This window comes from Chlorocebus sabaeus, chromosome 15, assembly GCF_047675955.1.
Source record: "Chlorocebus sabaeus isolate Y175 chromosome 15, mChlSab1.0.hap1, whole genome shotgun sequence".
Classification (NCBI taxonomy): domain Eukaryota; kingdom Metazoa; phylum Chordata; class Mammalia; order Primates; family Cercopithecidae; genus Chlorocebus; species Chlorocebus sabaeus.
This window is the reverse complement of record NC_132918.1, coordinates 72,475,523-72,500,412: the sequence shown is the minus strand read 5'-3', so window position 1 is coordinate 72,500,412 and position 24,890 is coordinate 72,475,523. Positions and strand designations below refer to the sequence as shown.

At 37.9% G+C, this 24,890-nt stretch overlaps 1 protein-coding gene across 9 annotated transcripts in view; it reads left to right on the top strand.

Moving 5' to 3' along the window:
- The window catches only part of NEK10 (NIMA related kinase 10), a 266,215-nt gene that overhangs the window by 169,319 nt on the left and 72,006 nt on the right, over positions 1-24,890 (top strand). For all 9 annotated transcript variants that reach the window (XM_073023648.1, XM_073023647.1, XM_038002934.2 and 6 more), the window contains one exon: positions 7,367-7,580. In XM_073023648.1, coding sequence (XP_072879749.1) covers positions 7,367-7,580 — 214 coding nt within the window. The remainder of the gene's footprint in view (positions 1-7,366; positions 7,581-24,890) is intronic.

Here is a 24,890-nt window from a genome sequence, read left to right as displayed (position 1 = left end):
TCTGTTATTTTTTTTTAGCTTTTTAATAATAGTCATTCTGACTGGTAAAAAATGGTATCTCATTGTGATTTTGATTTGCATTTCTCTAATGATCAGTAATGTTGAGCTTTATTTCATGCTTGTTGACTACATGTATGTCTTATTTTGTGTAGTGTCTGTTCATGTTCTTTGTCCACTTTTTAATGGGGTTGTTTTTCTCTTGTAAATTTGCTTAAGTTCTTTATAGAAGCTGCATATTAGACTTTTGTCAGGTGCATAGTTTGCAAAAATTTTCTTCTGTTCTGTAGGTTGTCTGTTTATTCTGTTGATAGTCTCCTTTGCTGTGCAGAAGCTCTTTAGTTTAATTAAATCCCACTTGTCAATTTTCTTTCTTTCTCTCTTCCTTCCTTCCTTCCTTCCTTCCTTTCTTCCCTTCCTTCCTTCCTTCCTTCCTTCCTTCCTTCCTTCCTTCCTTCCTTCTTTCCTTCTTTCCTTCTTTCCTTCTTTCTTTCCTTCTTTCTTTCCTTCTTTCTTTCCTTCTTTCTTTCCTTCTTTCTTTCCTTCTTTCTTTCTTTCTTTCTTTCTTTCTTTCTTTCTTTCTTTCTTTCTTTCTTTCTTTCTTTCTTTCTTTCTTTCTTTCTTTCTTTCTTTCTTTCTCTTTCTTTTCTTGCTGTGCAGAAGCTCTTTAGTTTAATTAAATCCCACTTGTCAATTTTTTCCCTCCCTCCCTCCCTCCCTCCCTCCCTCCCTCCCTCCCTCCCTTCCTTCCTTCCTTCCTTCCTTCCTTCCTTCCTTCCTTCCTTCCTTCCTTCCTTCCTTCCTTCCTCTCTTTCTCTCTCTCTCTCTTTCTCTCTTTCTTTCCTCCTTTGTTTCCTTTTGAGATGGAGTCTTGCTCTGTCGCCCAGGCTGGAGTGCAGTGGTGTGATCTTGGCTCGCTGCAACCTCCACCTCCCCGGGTTCAAGCGATTCTCCTGCCTCAGCCTCCTGAGTAGCTGGAACTATAGGCCCGTGCCACCACACCCGGCTACTTTTTTGTATTTTTAGTAGAGACGGGGTTTCACGGTGTTAGCCAGGTTGGCCTCGATCTCCTAACCTCATGATCCACCTGCCTCGGCCTCCCAAAATGCTGGGATTACAGTCATGAGTAACTGCGCCAGACCCCCAACTTGTCAATTTTTGCTTTTGGCATCTTTTTTTTTTTTTTTTTTTTTTAAATTTATTTATTATTATTAAACTTCAAGTTGTAGGGTACATGTGCACAACGTGCAGGTTTGCTACATATGTATACTTGGCTTTTGGCATCTTTGTCATGAAATTTTTGCCCGTGCCTGTGTTCTAAATGGTATTGCCTAGGTTGTCTTCTAGGGTTTTTATAGTTTTGGGTTTCACATTTAAGTCTTTAATCTGTCTTGAGTTGATTTTTGTATATGGGGTTCAGTTCAGATTTTTGTAAAGGGGTTCAATTTCAGTTTTCTGCATATGACTAGCCAGTTATCCCAGGACCATTTATTACATAAGAAATCTTTTCCCCATTGCTTGTTTTTGTCAGGTTTCTTGAAGATCAGATGGTTGTAGGTGTGCAGCCTTATTTCTGGGTTCTCTTTTCTGGTCCATTGGTCTATGTGTCTGTTTTTGTGCCAATACCATGCTGTTTCAGTTACTGTAGCCCTGTAGTATAGTTTGAAGTCAGGTAGCATGATGACTCGAGCTTTGTTTTTTTTTTTTTGCTTAGGATTGCCTTGGCTATTCAGGTGCTCTTTTGGTTCCATGTAAAAAAATTTTTTTTTTAGTTGTGTGAAGAATGTCATTGGTAGTTTGATAAGAATAGCATTGAATCTATAAATTGCTTTGGACAGTATTGTCATTGTAATGATATTGATTCTTCCTATCTGTGAGCATGGGATATTTTTCCATTTGTTTGTGTCATCTCTGATTTCTTTGAGCAGTGTTTTGTAGTTTTCTCTGTAAAGCTCTTTTACTTCCCTGGTTATCTGTATTTTATTCTTTTTGCAATTGTGAATGGGATTGCATTCCTGATCTGGCTCTTGGCTTGACCCACAGCCAACATTATACTGAATGGGCAAGAGCTGGAAGCATTTACCTTGAAAATCAGCACAAGACAATACTTCAACATAGTATTGAAAGTACTGGTCAGAGCAGTCAGGCAAGGGAAAGAAAGCATATCCAAATAGGAAGAGAAGAAGTCAAACTATCTCTGTTTGCAGATGACATTATCTTATATCTAGAAATCCCAATAATATTGGCTCAAAAGCTCCTTAAGCTTATAAACAACTTAACAGCGAAGTTGCAGGATACAAAACCAATGTGTGAAAGTCACTAGCATTTCTATAAAACAACAGTGAAGCCGAAATCTATTGTCTTAATTAAGGGCCTCCAGCTCTGAAGACAGGCCTACCTGGGGCTAAGTCATGTAAACTGCAGACTCTAAAAAGTGATTTGAGGCCAGGTGCGGTGGCTCACACCTGTGATCCCAGCACTTTGGGAGGCTGAGGCAGGCAGATCACCTGAGGTCAGGAGTTTGAGACCAGCCTGGCCAACATGGTGAAACCCCGTCTCTACTAAAAATACAAAAATTAGCCTAGGCCTGGTGGTGTGCACCTGTAATCACAGCTACTTGGGAGGCTGAGGCAGGAGAATCACCTGAATCTCGGAGGTGGAGGTTGCAATGAGCCGAGATTGAGCCATTGTGCTCCAGCCTGGGCAACAAGAGCGAAACTCCATCTCAAAAACATTTTTTTAAATAAAAATAAAAATAAAAGAGTGATTTGATCATTATTTCTGCATCCCTGTTTTCTGATCTAGTAGAATGAGAATCATAATAGTACCAGTCTCATTAGGCTGATGTGATGATTACACAAAGTAACATATGCAAATCACTTAGGGTAGGGCTTGCTGAATGGTAAATACTTGAGCAATTTTGGCAGTCATCATGGTTAATATTATGGGAAATGAGACGAACCTGTCTTTAAATCATTTGATTCCACAAACACTGCATCATGCCTTGTTGCTAAGGAATCCAAATATATTTAAACTGGTCATCTCTATGATTTGTTACTGTTTTCTGTTGTTTTTTGGAAAGTACCTTAAAAATTGACGGAGTCATCAGAGGTGTCAAGACAAAAGTGCCATATTTGTGCATTTAATTTCTCCTTTTAATAGGTATTTGAGTGCCACAAAGGGCGAGGGAGGGATGGTGCAAAGAATGAGGTACGGAGACATTGGTCTGATTTTGTGAGTCTGGGCAAATAGGACTGTAAATCTCTTCTGAAACGAATAGACTCTGGCTATGGCTACCCAGGACTCTTGGGGTTAACATACTAGTAGGGGAGTCAGATAGCAACAGTAGAGTATAAAGGTTTAGAGCATCACCAGGTTCTGGAGTCAACTGGATTCTAATCCCTGCTCTTCCACTTAATTTAAGTTCCCTGAGGCCCAATTTTCCCATCTATGATGTGTGGGTAGCAATAGTAATTACTTTGTAGCAGGACGAGCCGCAGACAAGAAAAACCCTCCGACACTGAGTTATAGAAGGAAAGGGCTTTATTCAGCTGGGAGCATCGGCAGACTCACGTCTCCAAAAACCGAGCTCCCCAAGTGAGCAATTCCTTTCCCTTTTAAGGGCTTACAACTCTAAGGGGGTCTGTGTGAAAGGGTCGTGATTGATTGAGCAAGCAGGGGGTATGTGACTGGGGGCTACATTCACTGGTGATCAGAATGGAACAGAACAGGACAGAGATTTTCACGATGCTTTTCTATACAATGTCGGAAATCTATAGATAAGACAAGCAGTTAGCTCAGGGGCTGATTTTCAACTACCAGACCCAGGGCTCAGTGCTGGGCTGTCTGCCTGTGGATTCCATTTCTGCCTTTTAGTTTGTACTTCTTCTTTCTTTGGAGGCAGAAATTGGGCATAAGGCAATATGAGGATACTCTCCTCCCTTAACTTCATGGGCTTGTTTTAAAGCTTAAATAACATAATGCTTCTGACACACTTAACACAGTACCTAGCAAGTGGTAGGCACTCAATGAAATTAGGTATTATTATTATTATTATTAATGATGTATGATTTACAGAATGAAGTCTATAAAGCAAATTGTGATAAATGTGATGAAAAGTGGTAAAGGGGGCAATGAGAGATTACCTCATTGCCAATGAGAGGACCTGTCTTACTCTGGGAATTTGGGAAAATTTATTTGAAGAAAGGCCATGTAATCTGAGACCTGGACAACCATTAACTTTCAAATAGTAAGCAGCATTTCCCAGACCAGCGTCTGTAAAGGCTTTGCTGAGGGCAAAAGCTTCTTAACTTGAGGTTTCTTTTAATTCAAAATACTAAGATGCCATAATAAGTTAGAACTGACAATTCAATTTTATATCTGATAATAAATTAAGATTGCAGGGTGCATTCTGTAGTAAATTGATTTTCATTTAAAGTTATTTAAGACTCCTCATTGTCTGGGTTTACATTCCAAATAAAGTTTTATCTTTAGAAAATTTGACTTAAAACTGAAATCAGTCATGAATTATATGCAATTGCATATTTAATTTGCTTTGGATTTTTAGTATTAAAAATTGAGTTCTGAAAGAATTAGGGAAAAAACTCAAATTTCCTATTTTCTTAAAGCAATGATGCAAGGGACACATAAAAGCAAGTGTTCTTAATGATCATTTGTGACTCAGCAAAAGATCAGGCTCACAGCCAATCTTTAGTAATTTGATAGAGCCTTTGAAATATAAGATAGCTCTTGACAGAAGTGTTTATTATAATCATTCCTCAACAATATATTTTTTCTAATCACATATGTCTTCTTTCTTCTATTTTAGTATCTTCTCTTTATTTTTCACATCCTTGTCAAGTAGAGCTCACACAGTTTGCATTTCTAATGTGCAGTATCTTTCTTTTTTCCTGTTTGCTCATGTGGTATATAAGTACATTTGTTATTGAAACTTGTCTTTCCTAGCAGGCCTTCAAATTGGGAGAATAACTTAGCAACCCTGAGGAGTTTGGGGCAGAAAATAACTATTTTTTTTTTTTTTGTTCTGCTCAGTACCAGGATTACTATTTTTACCTACCAATATACTATTAAGAGAATATTGTCTGTTTACTTTTTAAAAAGGAAGTACTTATCCTTTTATGCGTAAAATATTCTAATAAAACAATTGCCTTATTTTTCTTTCTCTGTGCCTGGTTGCATAAGTTGCCTGATGCTTTGCTTCAGAAGCAGTCATGAGGACTAACAAAGTTAATACTTTCAGCTAGCTCCAAGGACAAATAGATCTTTATATTTTTCACTCCTTTCAATTCTTTATATCTTAAAACATGACATGAATGTAATTGAACAAGGTATCCTTCTAATTCTTTCCATCTGGCCTCTCAGAGTGGAGTGGGGACAAAGTGGATGAGGTGAGAACATCCCCAGTTTTTTCTAGGACCAGATCTTATGCTTATTTGTTTACAGAATAATTGGTAGACAATCTTTAGCATGTATTATTACTCTGATTCAGTTGCTTTTAAGAATTTCTCTGAAATACCTAAGCAGGGAGTCATTTCAGAGCAACGAGGCTATCCTGGAACTTCTGGTAGGAAATGTTCCTGGGAATCCAAAATCTATGGCCAAATATTTTGGGTTATAGGTAGGTAAACTTTTTAGATGTTAGGCTGAGTTTGTTTGTGGATTTATTCATTGATTCATTCATTCATTTACTGAATACCTATCAGGACTCAGATTCCATTGTATGTGCTGGGAGATCATAGTGAAGAGGACACATGTCCCTCTTCTGAGGAAGTTTCCAGTGTCGTAGTGAAACAGACCATTAAAATAAAATAATTACAATAGTTTTAAGTACTTAAGTGCAAATGGTGCAAAAAGAATGTACAAAAGGGGCTCAGGATATCTGTCTGAGGGCAGTCCAAAAGTATTCCTAATGGAGCCTGGAAAAAGAGTGGGATTTTGGCAAGTATGTAAGAGATGATGGCTGGGAAAGATACCATTGGCAAAAGAAAAAAAAAATCAAGCATATGGAATAAAATAAGCAAACAAATGGGGGTATAGGACAGGTGCTATTTGGGGAAGTGCAGGTAGTCACATTGGATGTGTTGCTGGAGGAGGGGAAAGAGTGGAGGAAGGTAATGGCCAGTTCAAGAGAGACCTTGTGTAGCATTCTGGGAATTTTAATTTTATCCTATTGGACCATGAGAACTATTGAAGAATTTTGAGTAGAGAAATGATGTAGTCAGATTTAGGAATATTATTCTGGTTAGCAGTTTACAGTACAGACCAGAGGTAGACAAGAAATGAGTGTGTTATTTAGGAGACTCCTTCAGTAGTCCAAGTAAGTGATGTTGTAATAGCCAAATAGCTGTGGGATTACAGGGGAAGGATGTGGATTCAAGAAATATTTAGAAGGGAGAAGTCACAGGACTTGGTGTTTGTTAAATGTAGGAAGGGATGGAGGATACATACAAGTGTGGATTTTCTTCTCAATTTATTGAAATTTTACAATGTGTGTGCCCTTCACAGAGATTACCCATTCAAACACGATACCAGTTTAATGAGGTAGATACTATAATCATCCCATTTTACAGGTGGGCTACCTGAGACTTAGAAGCTATGTAACTTGCCCAGGATCTGATCTAATAAATGGTAAATGAGGTTTTAAACCCCAGCAAAATGATCCAGAGCCTGCATGCTGAGCTATGATGCTAAACTGCATCTTCTTTTTGGTGCCTTTTCCAGTAATGGCGAATACAGGACCAGGAGAGTAACCTTAGGCAAGGAGATGACTATATGCCAAGAGAACAAAGGTCATTTCCATTCCCATGTGCCAAAATATGTAGCTATATAATTTATAAAACTAGCTTACGTTGCTTTTTTTTTATTATTTTAAAAAAAGCTCAGCTGATAATTCCAGCTGCTAATATTACCTTGAAGCAGTTTAAACATCTGCAGTCTAAGAATGTGAATATCTGCACTAATGAAAGGCTTAGATACTGGGCTTTTTTTTTTTTTTTCATCTGCCAGTGAGTTAGCAGTGATTTCAGAAAGCAGCCAACCCGTGCAGGAGAAGATGATCCCATCTGCCCATCCTGAGACCCAAAAAGCATCTTCATGCTCAGCCTGGAACCCTTACCTTCCAGCCCAAGTGCAAAGAGAATAGTGCTGCCTCCTTTTCCTTCCTTAGCTTTCCAAATGCCTTTTGAGAAGTCTTGGACTCAAAGCTGTGCTTGATATCCATCTTACCCCAGGTTATCTTGGGTGAAAATACCATAGTGGACACACAGTGGAGGTTAACCTTGATCCTTTACACTCTGTGGCCTGCTCCCAACATTGACCAGAATGTTATAATTACCTATTGTTATCTTAGGTGCCTCACTCCTGATGCAGAAGCTCGTCCAGATATTGTACAAGTCAGTTCGATGATATCAGATGTCATGATGAAATATTTAGACAACTTATCTACATCCCAGTTGTCCTTGGAGAAGAAGCTAGAACGGGAACGAAGACGCACACAAAGGTATTTTATGGAAGCCAACCGGAACGCCGTCACATGTCACCATGAGCTGGCTCTTCTATCTCACGTAAGTGCAAATATTTTAATCTGTTCATGATGCACTCTAATGCGCTGTCTGAAGTTGTTCATGCTTGTTTTAAGGAGCATTCATCGAAAGTTAGAAAAATAGTTACATATTTATATCCATTTCTGTATCTTATACATAAATTAAAATAAATATAACTGACCTTCCTAAGAATGAACCCATAATTTATTGTATTTTGCAAAAATCAGAGGTATCACAAAGTTCTCTTAGCGAAGTTTAAGTTACAAACTTTGTAAAATTAGCAGTGAATGCTTATATTTAATTTCTTCAGCAATCTGACTGCAACTTTTGGGAATATAGATGAAAATGTTGTGAGTTAATTCAGAGAAGGAAATAACATTTACCTTTAAAATTTTTGGTATTGGTCTTTGCAATTTCTTTCGTTGCCATTTGTGGTATTAATAATGTTGCCATGCTTCAAATCAGAATATGCTTTTTATTTTTCTTGCCAAGAACCTTTAGATTGTTTTGATATTTAAGTATATTTCTGAACATTGCTTGGAAAAGAGATGCCAAAGCTACAAATGTCCACTTGTGCAAGTGATGGTGCCAGTGATGCTCTTGTTGCTGTCTCTTATTTTCTTTCTTCTGTGTCTTTTTTGCAATCACGATCAATGTTCTGTTGTTTGCTTGTGCTTCTTTCATCCTTTTTTTTTTTTTTTCTGTCTCAGGGGTGGGCCCAAGGCAATTGGATCATAAAACTCTTTCTTAGGGTACCTGGTCGTTAAATTCCTTCCCAGGATCCTAAGGACCTACTCCATCTAAGCTGGGAAAATTATGTAAGAACTTGGTCTCAAAGAGGCAGTTCTGATTTCTTGAATAACAGTGTTTCCAGTGAACTCCTTTCTGAAAATAAGGAAAGCACTACTGTTTAGTGGGTTTGTCTTAAGGTATTTGGAATCCAGAAGTTGAAGATTTAATGTAGTTTTCATTTGGAAAGGAAACTCTTTCATCTTCATTGCCTTAAATGCTGAGCCTAGCTGTAATTTTGCAGAACATTCCATGATGATTATTTAAGTTATACGTTTATGTAAAGGAGCATATAACTTGGAGTTATAGCCCTTACTGAACACAGTTAAATCTCAGACAGGGAGTTAGAGCTCACTTTGCTTTTTATTTTACTACCTGACTTCATAATAACTAGGCAACAATGAGAAACACATCATTCTATGTATGTCATGTTGCATTCTAACTAGAGTATTCCTAGTAGACTAAAATGCAAAAGATTTAGCTATTTCTATATATCTTAGATATTTGGGGCCTTCTATTATTAAGTTCTGTACTACAGAGCTACTTAGCTAATTTCCAGTTGTATGTGAAAGAGTCATTTCATATTAGATTCATGTGGCTGATGTGGGGCTGAGTGGCATTAGTTTACAATCTAACAGCAGAAAGTCTGTTATCTTTAGCAAAACACCTTGAGAAGGACCATTACGTATCTATTTATTTGTACTTCTCAGCTTAAAAAATTCTTTATTATGGAAAATTTCAAACGTTTATAAATGCAAAGATTGCTTCCTGTACCCATCCCAGCTTCAACAGTTAGCTATTCAGGGCTAATCCTGTATCATCTCTATCCCACCTGCTTCCTGTCTTCCCCAGATTATTCTGAAGTAAATCCCAGATACCATATAATTTCCTCTATCAATATTTCCATGTGTATTTGGAAAGTCATTTTAGCTGTAGAAATCTAGCTCTCAGGCCGTCGCCAGGTAAAATAAAGGGAGAGCTCTGAAGCCAAGGGAGGGATTTTAATGTTCCAGAGGTCATATACTCATCTGTAAATTAAGGGGTGGAAGATATTATCTACCTCAGAGGGTACTAGGATAAATGAGTTAATGTGTTTGAATACACTATATGACTTTAAAAGTGGCTTAAATTGTAAGATAGCATCAATTATATAAAACGAGCATTGCTTTTGTTACAATAGTTTGTTGATGGAACTTGTTAATCTAGTGCCATCTTGTCCAAGGAGTCTCTACATTAAATCCATGTGTCAGGCGTACAGTTAATGCATATTTATTAGCACCTGCTGCTAGCCAGCTTCAGAGCATTCAGGTTTTTATGGACCATAGAGAAATGCTTCACTTCAAAGCAAAGTTTATATTCCTGCTTTAAACAGTCATACAATGCTTTCTCCTTTTGCACTATTTTAAGTCTACTGATATAGTTTCATTTCAAGGTTAAGCAAATGTTAACTAAAAGGAAAAAATGCAGCTTTATTCAAGAAGCAAGAAGGAAGTAAGATTGCATTCCATCAAAAGACAGTATGCAGTTAATTGGCATTTTTCTCACTGGGGACCAATTATTATTTTTAAAAAACTTACATCTATACCACTGCTGCAGAAAAACGATAAGTGTAAAATTTTATGACTCTTTTTTCTTAAGGAGTATTATGATGATCTCATTTCAGATATAGTGGAATGTTCTCCCAGAGCAGTTAATATCAATAATGCAGTTACACAATCCAATGATAAATTATAGTCAAGGGAAAGAGAAATTAGTGGGTTCAGTAGAACTTTATGAATTCCCAGCATCAATAAGGAGATCCATTGTGAATTACTGAAATTTGCCAATTAGTGAGTAAGCAAACGATAAGAAACATTAAAGGCTTCTATTTCATGCGGAAGTATCCTATTTGCTTTCATATTTTAGTCTCTTCTTAATTATGGCAATTTTTATAATGGTCTAGTGCAGGTAAGTACTAATATATATTTTAGAAGGACAGAGAAGTCTTCACTAAAATGTTCACTCTGTGTACTGTGGTTTGCCCACTACGAAAGTGAAGCCAACGTTTCCTTTTGAAGAATGTTTTCTGATTCTTGTAACTTAAAATAAGAGATCATAAGGAGAGCATAGAGTTGCGAATGATAAGAATTACGCAGAGCAAAAGGAAGTAACATTTTAACTTAAATGTGCAATAATTAGAAGGGTATTGTCATGTAGAGGGTACTGTGGCATCGTAATAGTGAAAATCGTGATCCATGTTTTGGCACTGTTCACAGTGTAGTGAACACTGAGAATCATTACCCTATAGATCTTATATCCCAGGCAGAAAAATCAGTTAAAGACATTTCTGAAGAGTCTACTGCTTATATCTTTTCCAACAAATACAATAAGGTGTATTAAAGAAATTCAGCCTGACAAAACCTGGAGAATCAATGGGAAACTTCAATTCCATTAGAATTATTGGGAGTTTGTAGATACACCTCTAGACTAATACTTAAATGGGTGAAAAAAGCATATTTCTACATACAGAAATGGAGCAGAATTGAGTATTCCAGGGAGACTGAAGAGAAATCACGAGAGAAGCATGTTCTCAGTGCGAGGCTTGCAGGTATCACAGCTTCTTTTCCAGTGATATTTGACAGGAAGTTTATCTTCACCACCCCTATTTAAAGGCTGAATGATGATTTCTTTTTACTAGTTTAGTAAGTTTGTTCAGTTTGGAGAACTGCTTTCACATCTATAACACAAAGAGAGAAAGATTGAAACTGCCTGTGTTATATAACTAATACTGAAGGAACAATGATTTGTTGGATGTCTTCTGAATGTAAGCATTACGCTTGGTATAGTGAAGTTTATAAAAAATTATAAACAATGTCCCCAGTCATGAAGTAACTGATAATCTACTTGGAAAGACAAGATAGATATGCATATACAGGAGGAATTTTCTAATGATTCCAAACAGTTTGGGTAAATAAATGAGATAAGAGAGGGAAATGAATAAATGAGGCCTAGGGAGGCTCTCAGAGCCAAACGAAGATAGGGTCTTGATAACTAGATAAGGAAGTCACTCCTGGATGGAAAAGAATAACGTAAGTGCAGGCTGGGCGCAGTGGCTCATGCCTGTAATCCCAGCACTTTGGGAGGCCGAGGCGAGTGAATCACGAGGTCAGGAGATTGAGACCATCCTGGCTAACATGGTGGAATCCCGTCTCTACTGAAAATACAAAAAATTAGCTGGGCGTGGCGGTGGGCGCCTGTGGTCCCAGCTACTCAGGAGGCTGAGGCAGGAGAATGGCGTGAACCTGGAAAGTGGGGCTTGCAGTGAGCTGAGATCGCGCCACTGCACTCCAGCCTGGGCGACAGAGTGAGACTCTGACTCAAAAAAAAAAAAAAAAGTAAGTGGTGCAGAAACTCCAGGTCAGCTCACTTAATACGAAGAATCAAACTTAGAAATGGAGTTGTTTTATGTTTTGATTGCACAAAGAAAGGGAAACCAGGAGAAGTTAAAAGAGTTGTCCAAGGTCATCCAGCTAGTTAGGGACAGCCCCAGGACCGAAAGTTGGTTCTGCTGATTTATAATGCATATTTTTATATGTGTAGTCTGAAAAGCCTGGGGAAGTAGGCTGGAGCTAGATGAAGGGTGTTTGTGAATACCTCATTAAGCTGTTTGAATTAAATCCTGTGGGTAATGTGGACTAAAACTTTGAATTTCTCCAAAATACCTAACATCCAAGTTGCCAAACTGCGGGCTAATTATTTCTTTTTCCTTTTTTTTTTTTTTTTTTTCCTTTTTTCTTTTTTTTTTGAGACAGACTCTTGCTCTGTCACCCCGGCTGGAGTGCAGTGGCACAATCTTGGCTCACTGCCAGCTCCGCCTCACTAGGGGCTAATTATTTCTTATTGTACTTACCTGCCCTTTAATGTTTTTTACCCCTCAGTGTTTTCCATTACACTCCTCTGTCCTGGTTTCTGTCTTCTCTCTTTGAATACTCTTCCTCATTTTCTCTTCCAACCTTGGCCTTTTAACTTTAAATGTTCTGCCTCTCTTGCGCTTCCCTTGGTTTCCGTCTAGTCTCATGGTATTTCATTTCATATGAATTTAGATAAAAATTGGTGTACAAGATGGGAACATTATTTTCTATAATTATGTGTCATTTTGTTTTGAACCCCTGTTTGTGCTGGTAGCAGAAAATGGTGGTAGTAGTCAGGATCAATTATATCAGTCTCCTTTGGTATAAAAGTTTCTTTACTGTCCCAAGGGTTCTCTTCTCCATGTCTTCTTCCAAAGATGGCAGCAGAGTAGAGGAGAGAGCTTAAGCATCCCCATGTTGATGGGAGAGGGGCAGGGGCTCTGGTCTTCTTCTATTGGTCCCTGCTGAACTTAGATAACATGAACCCTGTGATTTTGGGATGCTGACTTCTGTCCTTATTAAATGTTTATGGCATCTGTAACTCATGGCCTCTTTAATCATCATGGTTTAAACCCAAAGAATTACCCATGATGCCTCAACTCCCACCTTGGGGTTACTGTTTTTCATCCTCTGAGGCTTGATTGTGACTTTCTTGGCATTCTTATTTTAAACAGCCTGCTCTGTGGCCCTCAGTGCCGTGATGGCCAAGTGAACTCACCTGCCAGCCCCAGAGCTGTTTTCTACATTGGCACAAGACACATGGGGGCTTTGGATTCCCATCCACACCACACACAGCCCATGGGGAACTCACTGGCACTAGGCGACCCTATCTCAGCCCCATCAGCTCCAGTGCCTTCTTCATCCTTTTCTGTTCTTCTTTCCCAGATGCCTACAACTCAATTATTCATTCAACAAGTATATACTGAGTGCCTAATAGATGTCAGGCACTATGTGTACAAAGTATACCACAGTGAGCAAAACAGACAAGGACTCTACTCTCATGGACCTTATGTATATAGTGTTACGATGATCATGAAGCTTCTTGGAAGCTCTCAGTCTTTTCTGTCTGCACCCCAGCTTCCCCCTCAAACTGTCTGTGTTTCTCCATCAACAGCCCACCTCTAATCCCAAGGTTCACATTTGCTGGAGTGGATGTGAGAAGGAAAAACAAGGAGGCTTGCACTTGCTCTTTCATTTTCTCTTCCTTCTGGCAGGCTCTTATTTTGAGCTCCAGAAGAAATTTCCAGTTCCCACCTTTCTGCCAGAAGCTACCCTTGCATCTATTACATCCTTCTTTTTCTCCAGGTATTCTTTTCCCCTATCTTCTCCTGGGTCTATAAATCTCAGCCTCATAAACTGGTCTTAATAGTAGAAGAAAAGAGCTCTGGAGAAATGCACAACATTTTCTGCAGAGGCAAGATATGTTGGGATGTGTTTCACAACATAATTTCACACCCATTTGCTGGAGAGCGCCAAAGCTCTCTGTCTGATCTCAGTCTCTCTGTGTGCCAGGCCTATATTTTGAACCCAACATTTACCTGCATGTCTAACAGGTACTTACGCTCGGCAAATCCACAGTGAATGGATTCTCCTCCCTTGATCGGTCATGTTCTTTCTCCTCATATCACCTTAATTGTAATCTTGACATCTTCAATTCACTCTCTCTGAAATCCTATATTCATTTTGTTAGCAAACTCTACTAATTCTGTCTTTGAAATGTCTGACAAATCCATCTTATCCTTTCAGTTCCCATTCTCATTATCTTGCATTGGATCATTGCAAGATCCAACTTTCTTGTCTCTAGTTTTTTCCTTACCTCTACTAAGTGATTCAGTCAGTATATCACCTCTGCACTGTCCACTAGGGGCCATTAAGGAATGTGTGTACTGGGGATGGGGTGGTGCAATTGTTGTTTATCACTGTTAGCAGCCAGGGATGTTGGTATGTCATACACATGACAGTCCTGCACAAATGTGTGAAACAGAACCAGCAGTAGATACATATTCAGATATTTATCGCAAGGAACTGGCTTACATGATTATGGGGACTGATGAGGCAAGTGCAAAATCCATAGGGATGGTTGGCAGGAGAAGCAGGCTGGAAATCGTGGTCATAGGCTGAAACTGTTGTCCACAGGCTGAATCTCTTCCTCATCTCAGAGATGCCTCAGCTCCACTTTGTAGACCTGCCACCTGATTAAATCAGTTCCATCCAGATTATCGGGGATCATCTCCCTCCCTTAGCCATCCTCCACATTCCTACCCAAACTATTTTCCAAAAAAACACATCCGATCTTGGTAAATTGTTTCATGCTTATGACGATAAGTAAATGCTCATGTAAGGAGTCCTAGAAATTTTCTCTAAGCTTTTGGTGGATCTAAAAAAAGATTCCTATGATAATTTAATATTGCCAGAGAGTCAAAGTATGGCAGACATAAGTGTCATCTTCAATTCTATCTACTTTGGAGGACCAGGCTGGTAGAGCAATTATTAGCACAGATTATTTTTTAAATTCACAAACCATTCATAACTTCACTTCTTTGTTACAAAATTCTTATTGTAGTTTTCTGATATATGATTTTTAGCAGACATTGACAGATACTGATATTTTTCATAAATTCTCAGATGTCTTTAAAGTTGAGCATGTAAGAATTGAACAGATATGTAAGCATTTAGATTCTCATTTTTTAATGCAAATAAAAAATGTGCTATTTATTTATCTGGATTGCTTTATTTTCATTATACCATATGTCATTTACAATTGCTGAGCACACCACTAAAGGCATGTGTCTGCAATCCTCTGCTAGGAGATTAAATTAAGCCATGTAGAAAATGATGTGTTTTTAAAGGGCAATATTTTTGTGAACATCTTTGCTTTTATTGTCTGGTTAATTGTTGACTGAATTTCCCCCAAGGCTGTGAAAATGCTGCAAGTAATGATGTAGGAAGAGAAATATCAGGAAAAATCATGACTTGATTTGGAAATGTTCTATGCTTATTAAGTTATATGAAAATAAAGCAATGCCTTGTAGGCTCCCTCACAAATACAGACACAATTCTCACATCCACACTATAATTCTCTTTTTTATTGACATATAATTTACATGTAGTAAAATGTACACATCTTTAAGTGCCTAGTTCAATGGCTTTTGGCACATGTGTAACCTCCACCCCAAAAAAGAGTCAGAACATTTATCTCACCCCAGAATATTCCCTTAAGCCTCTTTCTATACAGTTCTCTGCCCCAGCAGGAAGACTGGTGATTACTGTCACTATAAATTACTTTTGCCTGTTGTTGGACTTCATTTAAATCAAACACATGTGCTCTTTAGTGGCTGGCTTTTTTTCCATGACAAAATATCTATGAGATTCACCCATGTGGTATGTATTAGTAATTTGTTCATATTGCTACGCAGTGTTAAATTATATTACTACACCATAATTTGTTTATCTATCCTCCTGTGATGAACACTTATGTTTTCTCCAGATTTGGAGTTTCATAAGACTGTTGAAAACATATTTACAAAAAGACCTATACAAAAATGTTTATAACTTTTTTCTCTGAAAGACCTAGAAATAGAATTTCAGGGTTATAGGTAGTTGTATGTTTAACTGTTAAAGTACCAAATAGTTCTTCAAAATTGTACTCTTTAACACTTTCAGAAGCAGTATGTGAGAGTTCCAGGCGTTCTACTTCCTTGCCAATATTTGGTACTGTGAGTCTTTTCAATTTTAGCCTTTGCGGTGTAATGATACTTCTTTCTGGTTTTAGTTTGCATTTTCCTGAGGATCAATGATGTTGAGCACATTTATGTTTGATTTTTAGCTATTTATATATCTTTGTATGTGTGTATGTGTTAAATATCTGTTCAAGTATTTTGCCTGTGATTTTATTGGATTACTTGTCTATTTTTGTTGATTTGTAGGAGTTCTTTATATATGCCAGATAATAAGCCTATTGTCAAACGTATGTATTGCAAACATTTTGTATAGTCTATGGCTTGCCTGGTTTTTTTCATTAATGGCATTTTTTGGATGAACAGAAAATTTTTATTTTGATAAAGACTTATTCATGTAATTGTTTGTGGTGGCCAGTGCTTTTTGTCTCTTTTTGATGAAATTGTTGCCTACCCCAAGGTTGCAAAAATAGGATTGTTTATATTTTTGTAAATGTTTTAGACCCATGATCCCTTTTGATTTAATTTTATGTATAGAATAATGAGGAGATTGACTTTTTTGGTGTACATTTGGGTATCCAGTTTTTCCAGCATCACTTATTTAAATGTGCAGTCTTTTCCCATTGATTTTGCTAAGCGTCTTTATTGAAAATTGCCTGACAATATATATGTAGATCTATTTACCTTTTTCTTTTTTTGTTTATAGATTTTTTAAATTTTAAATTTTAAAGTTTTCGTTACTATGGCTACATAATAGTTGTACATATTTATGGTGTACATGTGAAATTTTGATACAAGCATAAAATGTTTAACGATCAAATCAGGGTAATTGGGGTATCAATCACCTCCAACATTTATCATTTATCATTTATCATTTCCAACATTTATCATTTCTTTGTGTTAGAAACATTCCAATTGCATTCATTTAGTTATTTTAAAATATGCAATAAATTATCGTTAGCTATAGCCACCCTATTTTGCTACCAAACACTAAATCTTATTCCTTTTATCTTACTGTATTTTTGTACCCAACCATTCCTTTTTCATCCCCCCTCTCCTCTCCTCTTCCCAACCTGTGGTAATCATTATTCCACTCTCTATCTCCATAAACTCAATATTTTTTAGCTCCCACATATAAGTAGGAACATTTTGTATTTCTTTTTCTGTGCCTGGCTTATTTCATTTAACATAATGTCCTTCAGTTCCATCCATGTTGTTGAAAATGACAAGAGTTCATTCTTTTTTATGACTGAAAAATTTCCCATTTCTTTATCAATTCATTTGTTGATGGATACTTAGGTTGATTCAAAATCTTGGCCATTGTAAATAGTGCTATAATAAAAATGAGCATGCAGATATCTCTTCAACATACTGATTTATTTTCTTGTGGATTTATTTTCTTGTGGATAAATATCTAGCAGTGAGATTGTTGGATCATGTTGTATTTCTATTTTTAGTTTTTAAAGGAATTTCCATACTATTCATTATAGTGGCTGTAGTAATTTACATTCCAACCAACAGTGTGCAAGCGTTTCCGTTTCTTGCAGATCTATTTCTGAACTCTGTTCTGTTCCATGGCTTATATGTCTCTTGTTAGACCAATACCACACCATTTTGATTATTGTAGCTTTTAAAAAATGTTTTATTTTAATTTTAATTGGCAAAAAATTATATATATTGTATACAACATGACGTTTTGAATATATATACATTGTGGAATGGCTCAGCTGAGTTAATTAACATATGCATTACCACACATAGTATCATTTTTGTGGTGAGAACACTTAAAATCCAGTCTCAGTATTTTTCAAGAATACAATATATTGTTATTAAGTATAGTCATCATGCTGTACAATAGATCTCTTGAACTTATCCTCCTATCTAACTGAGACTCTGTATCTTTTGATATTGTAGCTTTTTAATAAGTCTCAAAACAAGCCCTATAAGTCCTCCAACTTTGTTGTTCTTTGTCAAATTTGATTTGGGTATTCTAGGTCTGTTGTATTTCCTTATTAATTTTAGAATAAGTTTGTCAATTTCTTCAAAAAATCATACCTACAATTTTTATTTTTACTCTTTGTTTTAACATGGAGAATTTTGGCAACATTTTTAAAAAATCAGTCTTTTATTTTACTTATTCAACAAAATTTATTAAGCATTTATTCTTTCCTGGGACCTATTCTAGTATTCTCCTAGCCACAGACTCCCTCCTTCATAGTGAGGGAATACAAATAATAGATAAATAAAACAATATTTAAGTGCTATGAACAAAAATAAAAGAAGGCAAGGTAATAAAAAGTGATTGTAGACACAGGAAGACAGGCTTTTTATTATTATTATTATTATACTTTATGTTCTAGGGTACATGTGTACAATGTGCAGGTTTATTACATGTGTATACATGTGCCTTGTTGGTGTGCTGCACCCAATAACTCATCGTTTACGTTAGGTATATCTCCTAATGCTATCCCTCCCCGGTCCCCCCACACCAAGACAGGCCCCGGTATGTGATGTTCCCCTTCCTGTGTCCAAGTGTTCTCATTGTTCAATTCCCACATATGAGTGAGAACATGCGGTGTTTGGTTTTCTGTCCTTGCAATAGTTTGCTGAGAATGATGGTTTCCAGCTTCATCCATGTCCTACAAAGGACATGAACTCATCTTTTTTATGGCTGCATAGTATTCCATGGTGTATATGAGCCACATTTTCTTAATCCAGTCTATGATTGATGGGCATTTGGGTTGGTTCCAAGTCTTTGCTATTGTGCATAATGCCGCAATAAACATACGTGTGCATGTGTCTTTATAGCAGCATGATTTATAATCCTTTGGGTATATACTCAGTAATGGGATGGCTGGGTCAAATGATGTTTCTAGTTCTAGATCCTTGAGGAATCACCACACTGTCTTCCACAATGGTTGAACTAGTTTACAGTCCCACCAGCAGTGTAAAAGTGTTCCTATTTCTCCACATCCTCTCCAGCACCTGTTGTTTCCTGACTTTTTAATGATCGCCATGCTAACTGGTGTGAGATGGTATCTCATTGTGGTTTTGATTTGCTTTTCTCTGATGGTGAGTGATGATGAGCATTTTTTCATGTGTCTGTTGGTTGCATAAATGTCTTCTTTTGAGAAGTGTCTGTTCATATCCTTTGCCCACTTTTTGATGGGGTTGTTTTTTTCTTATAAATTTGTTTGAGTTCTTTGTAGGTTCTGGATATTAGCCCTTTGTCAGATGAGTAGATTGCACAAATTTTCTCCCATTCTGTAGGTTGCCTGTTCACTCTAATGGTAGTTTCTTTTGCTGTGCAGAAGCTCTTTAATAGGGATGTCAGCAAAGGGCTTTATGTACATGACATTTGGGCAGGGACCTGAATACAGTTGACCTTTAAACAACGTGGGTTTGAACTGCATGAATCCACTTATACATGAATTTTCTTCTGCCTTTGCCACTCCTGAGACAGCAAAACCAACCCCTCCTTTTCCTTTTCCTTGTCTTCAGGCTACTCAATGTGAAGATGACAAAGATGAAGACCTTTATGATGATCCACTTCCACTTAATGAATAGTAAATATAGTTTCTCTTCTTTGTGATTTTCTTAATAACAAACTGGAGAAAAGAAAATGTTATTAAGAGGCCGGACGTGGTGGCTTACGCCTATAATCCCAGCACTTTGGGAGGCCGAGGCGGGTGAATCATGCGGTTAGGAAATCGAGACCATCCTGGCTAACATAGTGAAACCCTGTCTCTACTGAAAAATACAAAAAAAAAATTAAAAAAAAAATAAGCTGGACGTGATGGCAGGCACCTGTAGTCTCAGCTACTCAGGAGGCTGAGGCCAGAGAATGGCATGAATCCGGGAGGCGGAGCTTGCAGTGAGTCAAGTTTGTGCCACTGCACTACAGCCTGGGCGACAGAACGAGACTCTGTCTCAAAAAAAAAAAAATGTTAATAAGAAAATCACAACGAAGAGAAACTATATTTATCATATGACATACCAATTGTATTAACTGTTTGTTATTGGTAATGCTTCTAGTCAGCAGTTTTTGGAAAGTTAAAAGTTATACGTAGATTTTTGACTGCATGGGGGATTGGTGTCCCTCACCCCCATGTTGTTCAAGGGTCAACTGTACATTAAAGGGATGAGCTCTGCAAATATCTGAAGGCACAACATTGGTAGCAGAAAGAGCAGCATGCCCAAAGATCCTGAGGTGGGAGTGAGCCTGCCAAGCTCAGGGAACAGCAAGGAGGCCTGTGTATCCAGGGTGCAGTAAAGCAGGGAGAGACAGTTGGAAATGCAAGTGCCATATTCCCTGGCATGTACCTGAGTGATGGGAGTTCTGAGCAAGCCAAGGGGGCACCACTAGGCTTTACAATGATATAGCTGGCTGTTGAGTGGGAATAAACCACTGAGAGCCAAGAATGAAGCACTTTGGGAGACCGAGGCGGGAGAATCATGAGGTTGGGAGATTGAGACCATCCTGGCTAACATGGTGAAACCCTGTCTCTACTAAAAATACAAAAAAATAGCCGGGCGTGGTAGCAGGCACCTGTAGTCCCAGCTTCTCAGGAGGCTGAGGCAGGAGAATGGCCTGAACCTGGGAGGCGGAGCTTGCAGTAAGCGGAGATGGCACCGCTGCACTCCAGCCTGGGCAACAGAGTGAGACTCCGTTTCAAAAATAAATAAATAAATAAAAAAGATTGCAGTGGGCCAAGCAAAAGACAGTGAAGACAATGTTGACTCTTTTTCTTGACTTTTAATTCTTTTCTCTACTGGCAATTAATCAGTTTGGAATTTTGACAACATGTGCAAAATGTGCAGTTTAACAAGAACTAGACCTTTCCTTATGTAGCTGTTAAAAATGAAACAGTCAATGAGGTTCTAATTTGTGCATTTCATTCCTGTTGATAACCACTAATGTCTAATTCCATACTCTTTAATTCCTTAAGCATTGGTAAATTGCAATGGCTTTATTTTTTTGAGAAACAAAACATTTCTTAAAACCCACCCACTTGATTGCTCTCTGTACATTGTTTCTCCTCTTCCCCTTCCCCTTCCCCTTCCCTTCCCTTCCCTTCTTTCTTTCTTTTTTTTTTTTTTTTTTTTTTTTTTTTGAGACACAGTCTCACTGTGTCACCCAGGATGGAGTGATCTTGGCTCACTGCAACCTCCACCTCCCAGGTTCAAGCAGTTCTCCTGCTTCAGCCTCCTGAATAGCTGAGATTACAGGCACCCACCACCATGCCTGTCTAATTTTTATATTTTTAGTAGAGACTGGGTTTCACCATTTGGCCAGGCTGGTCTCAAACTCCTGACTTCAAATGATCGGTCCACTTTTGGCCTCCGAAAGTGCTGGGATTACAGGCATGAGCCACCATGCCTGGCCCATTGTTTCTTTCTTTTTTTCTTTTTTCTTTTTTCTTTTTTTTTTTTTTTTTTTGAGAAGTCTCACTCTGTCACCCAGGCTGGAGTGTAGTGGCGTGATCTCAGCTCACTGCAAGCTCTGGTTCCCAGGTTCACGCCATTCTCCTGCCTCGGCCTCCCGAGTAGCTGGGACTACAGGCACTCGCCACCACGCCCGGCTAATTTTCTGTGTTTTTAGTAGAGATGGGGTTTCACCGTGTTAGCCAGGATAGTCTCAATCTCCTGACCTCATGATCCACCCGCCCCGGCCTCCCAAAGTTCTGGGATTACAGGCGTGATGAGCCACTGCGCCCGGCCTCTTTTGTTTTTCTTGAGACACAGTCTTGCTCTATTGCTCAGGCTGGAATGCAGTAGTATGATCTCAGCTCACTGCAAGCTCCGTCTTCCAGGTTTAAGCAATTCTCATGCCTCAGCCTCCCAAGTACCTGGGATTGCAGGTACCTGCCACCATGTCTGGCACATTTTTGTATTTTTAGTAGAGACCAGGTTTCACCTTGTTGGCCAGGCTGGTCTCAAACTCCTGACCTCAAATGATCTGTCTGCCTCAGCCTCCTGAAGTGCTAGGATTACAAGTGTGAACCACCACTCCCAGCCCCCATTGTTTCTTTTAAATGTTAAGTAGAATTACCTGATTCTGGCCTTGTTTGTAATGCTTTTGAATATATTCGTATATACATTTAGTTCTATTGACATGTCAGTCTGCCATCTTGGAAAAACATGGTGGTCAGTATTGTTGTGATGGACGAGATCTTCTGTATTCTTAACATACGATAATTTCAGATTATGATATTGCTTTTCTTTTCCTTTTTGTTAGTATTATTGCTTGTAGAAAACCTGTATTTGAGTTAAAAGTGATAGAAAATCCTTTCATTTCTGATACAGTACTAGGTTAGTTATGGGAAAACGGTGAAACATTTTTAGCCATAATAAATTTGATACTGGATTTTTAGATTGAATTGTAATGACCAATGTATTCCCTAATTTATTTAATTTATTTATTTAATTCCCTAATTCATTAATATGTAATAGTGCTTTTAAGAAGTTCTAATTAAGATAGTATCATAATAATGAGATAATTATGTCATGACAGTAACATTTTTAGCTTTGTATAAATATTCAAGAAGTTCAAAATAAATAAGATCCAACCTAAAAAGAATATTTTCTTTATTATATAATCCATATAAATTAGTTATTTTTAGGGTCCCAAAACAACAGTTTTTCTGGTTTAACTATTGCTCTCTTAACTGTATGTGGAGAATGGGGGAAGGGAAATTCTTCAAGATTTCTTGATGAAAATAGACGATGTTATCATCCAAACCATTTTGGGAAAGCTGGACACAGTGCTGTGCCTCTATATTTCCAGCTACTCCGAAGACCGAGGCAGGATGATTCCTTAAACCCAGAAGTTCGAGACCAGCCTGGGCAACATAATGAGACCTTATTTCTAAAAAATAAACAAAACTAACTTTCAGGATCAAAGATTGAAAGATTTCCATCTACCACTGAGTTGGGAGTGGAGACCAGGCTTATTTTATCAGCCCACCTCTCTGATGTGGCAAAGCCAAGTCTTCCATAGGGAGGCCTGGAGAAAAGATTCCTATCTCACCACCCCTCAGCTATGGTCTAGTCCACAAGGTTCCTTAATCATCTGACCACGCTGGCTGATTTTTAAAAATATACCTTAAAATGTAGGGACTGAGTTTATTTACAATAGTATGCAGTCAATGGCCTGTCTCCTAGTTTGAATTTTCTTTGTGCAATCATCCATGAAAACCATAGAAGGCGGTGTGCCACTGATAAAAGATCACCTCAGCTGGATGAATTTCAAGCACCTGGTAGCACTAAATGGAGATATTTAAGGGTACAGTTTATTAACAAAAGAGATGGAAGAAACTGGGTAAAAATATACCTAAGAGAATATGAACATTTCAGAACACAAAGAAATAGTGCATTTTTTAGAGTTCTAAAGTAAAGCATCTATAGGATGTAACTGGTGTTATGCTTTACATTTGTTTCTTGGTTTTCTTTCTCTCTCCCCTTCTAAAACTAACATTCTGGCAATTTTAAAAATTGCACTGATTTTAATAAAATAGGTGCCCTTAATTTTCCTACTGTAGCAGTTAATTTGGGTAATGTCAGTCTGTTACTATTTGAATTGCTGTTCAACTGAAAATGTATTATGATCTGCTGCACACATAAAAATATTACATTATAATGTGCAAAATCGAGCTAAACATAATTGTGCCTATACTAGCGTGGTGACAGGAAACATCTTCTGTATTGGTGCTGATTTCCATATCAGTGATAATTTTATTGTCTGATTTGCATTGTATTCTCCTTGCTGCCGTATTGATATCCAGAATGTGTCTATCCATTCCTAGGACAGATGCATGCAGATGCCAAAAATATCTAGTTAACTCCCTCTCCTACTCCTTGAAAAATCTTAGTAATTAGAAAGTGAAAAAGATGATAGCAGCCAAATTCTGTCCCCAAAAGCTTTATCTTTTTTCTTGCCTAAATCCCTTTAATAGCTTAATGTACTTGCTGGATGTGTCTTCTGAGGACAACTTAATGGCTCAACTATTTATTGAGCCTTTGCAATGTGTAAGGCATTGTGCAAAGCACTGAAGGATTTAAAAGGGACTAAAGTGCCCCCAGTTCTTCAAGGAACAATTTTATAAAGAGATGGATACTCAAATACTCACAATGAAAAAGTCCAGAAATCACAGTAGGGAAAATGTGTGGCATATGGTTTATGGCAAGGTCAAAAATTATATCAATTTTTTTGAAGCAAAAACTGCTGCAAAGGATTGTTATAGAAAAATAATTTTTTTTAAATTTAAATTTTTTTTTTTTTTGAGACGGAGTCTTCCTCTGTCACCCAGGCGGGAGTGCAGTGGCACAATCTCGGCTCACTGCAAGCTCCACCTCCTGGGTTCACTCCATTCTCCTGCTTCAGCCTCCCGAGTAGCTGGGACTACAGGTGCCCACCACCATGCCCGGCTAATTTTTTTGTATTTTTTAGTGGATACAGGGTTTCACCATGTTAGCCAGGATAGTCTTGATCTCCTGACCTCGTGATCCGCCTGCCTTGGCCTCCCAAAGTGCTGGGATTACAAGCGTGAGCCACCACGCCCTGTCTAGAAATATAAATTTTAAATCAAAACTATCCATTCTATATTATCATATTTTTATGCATAGAGAGTCTGAAAAAGCATCTCTCTCAGATTGTAAATTTTCCTTTATCAGAATTTATGCAAACAGTCTATTACCCATGGATGAAATTTTGGCAGTTACAAGTGACTATTGATTTATGACCCGATTGGTTCTTGGGTTTTGGTTGCAAGTCCAGCCTCCTTAAGTCTCAAATTGCCTTTTTCAGCGGGGACTCCAGCTTCTCCTGACTCTTCATATGTTCAAAGAAAAATGTTTTCCTCTGATGTTTTATCCATGACTGTTCTTAAGAGAAATGAAGCCTTTGTTAAAGTTTTGCTAGTTTTAGAGATATTCAAATTCCAGCATCTTAATTGCATTGACAGAATAAAAACTTT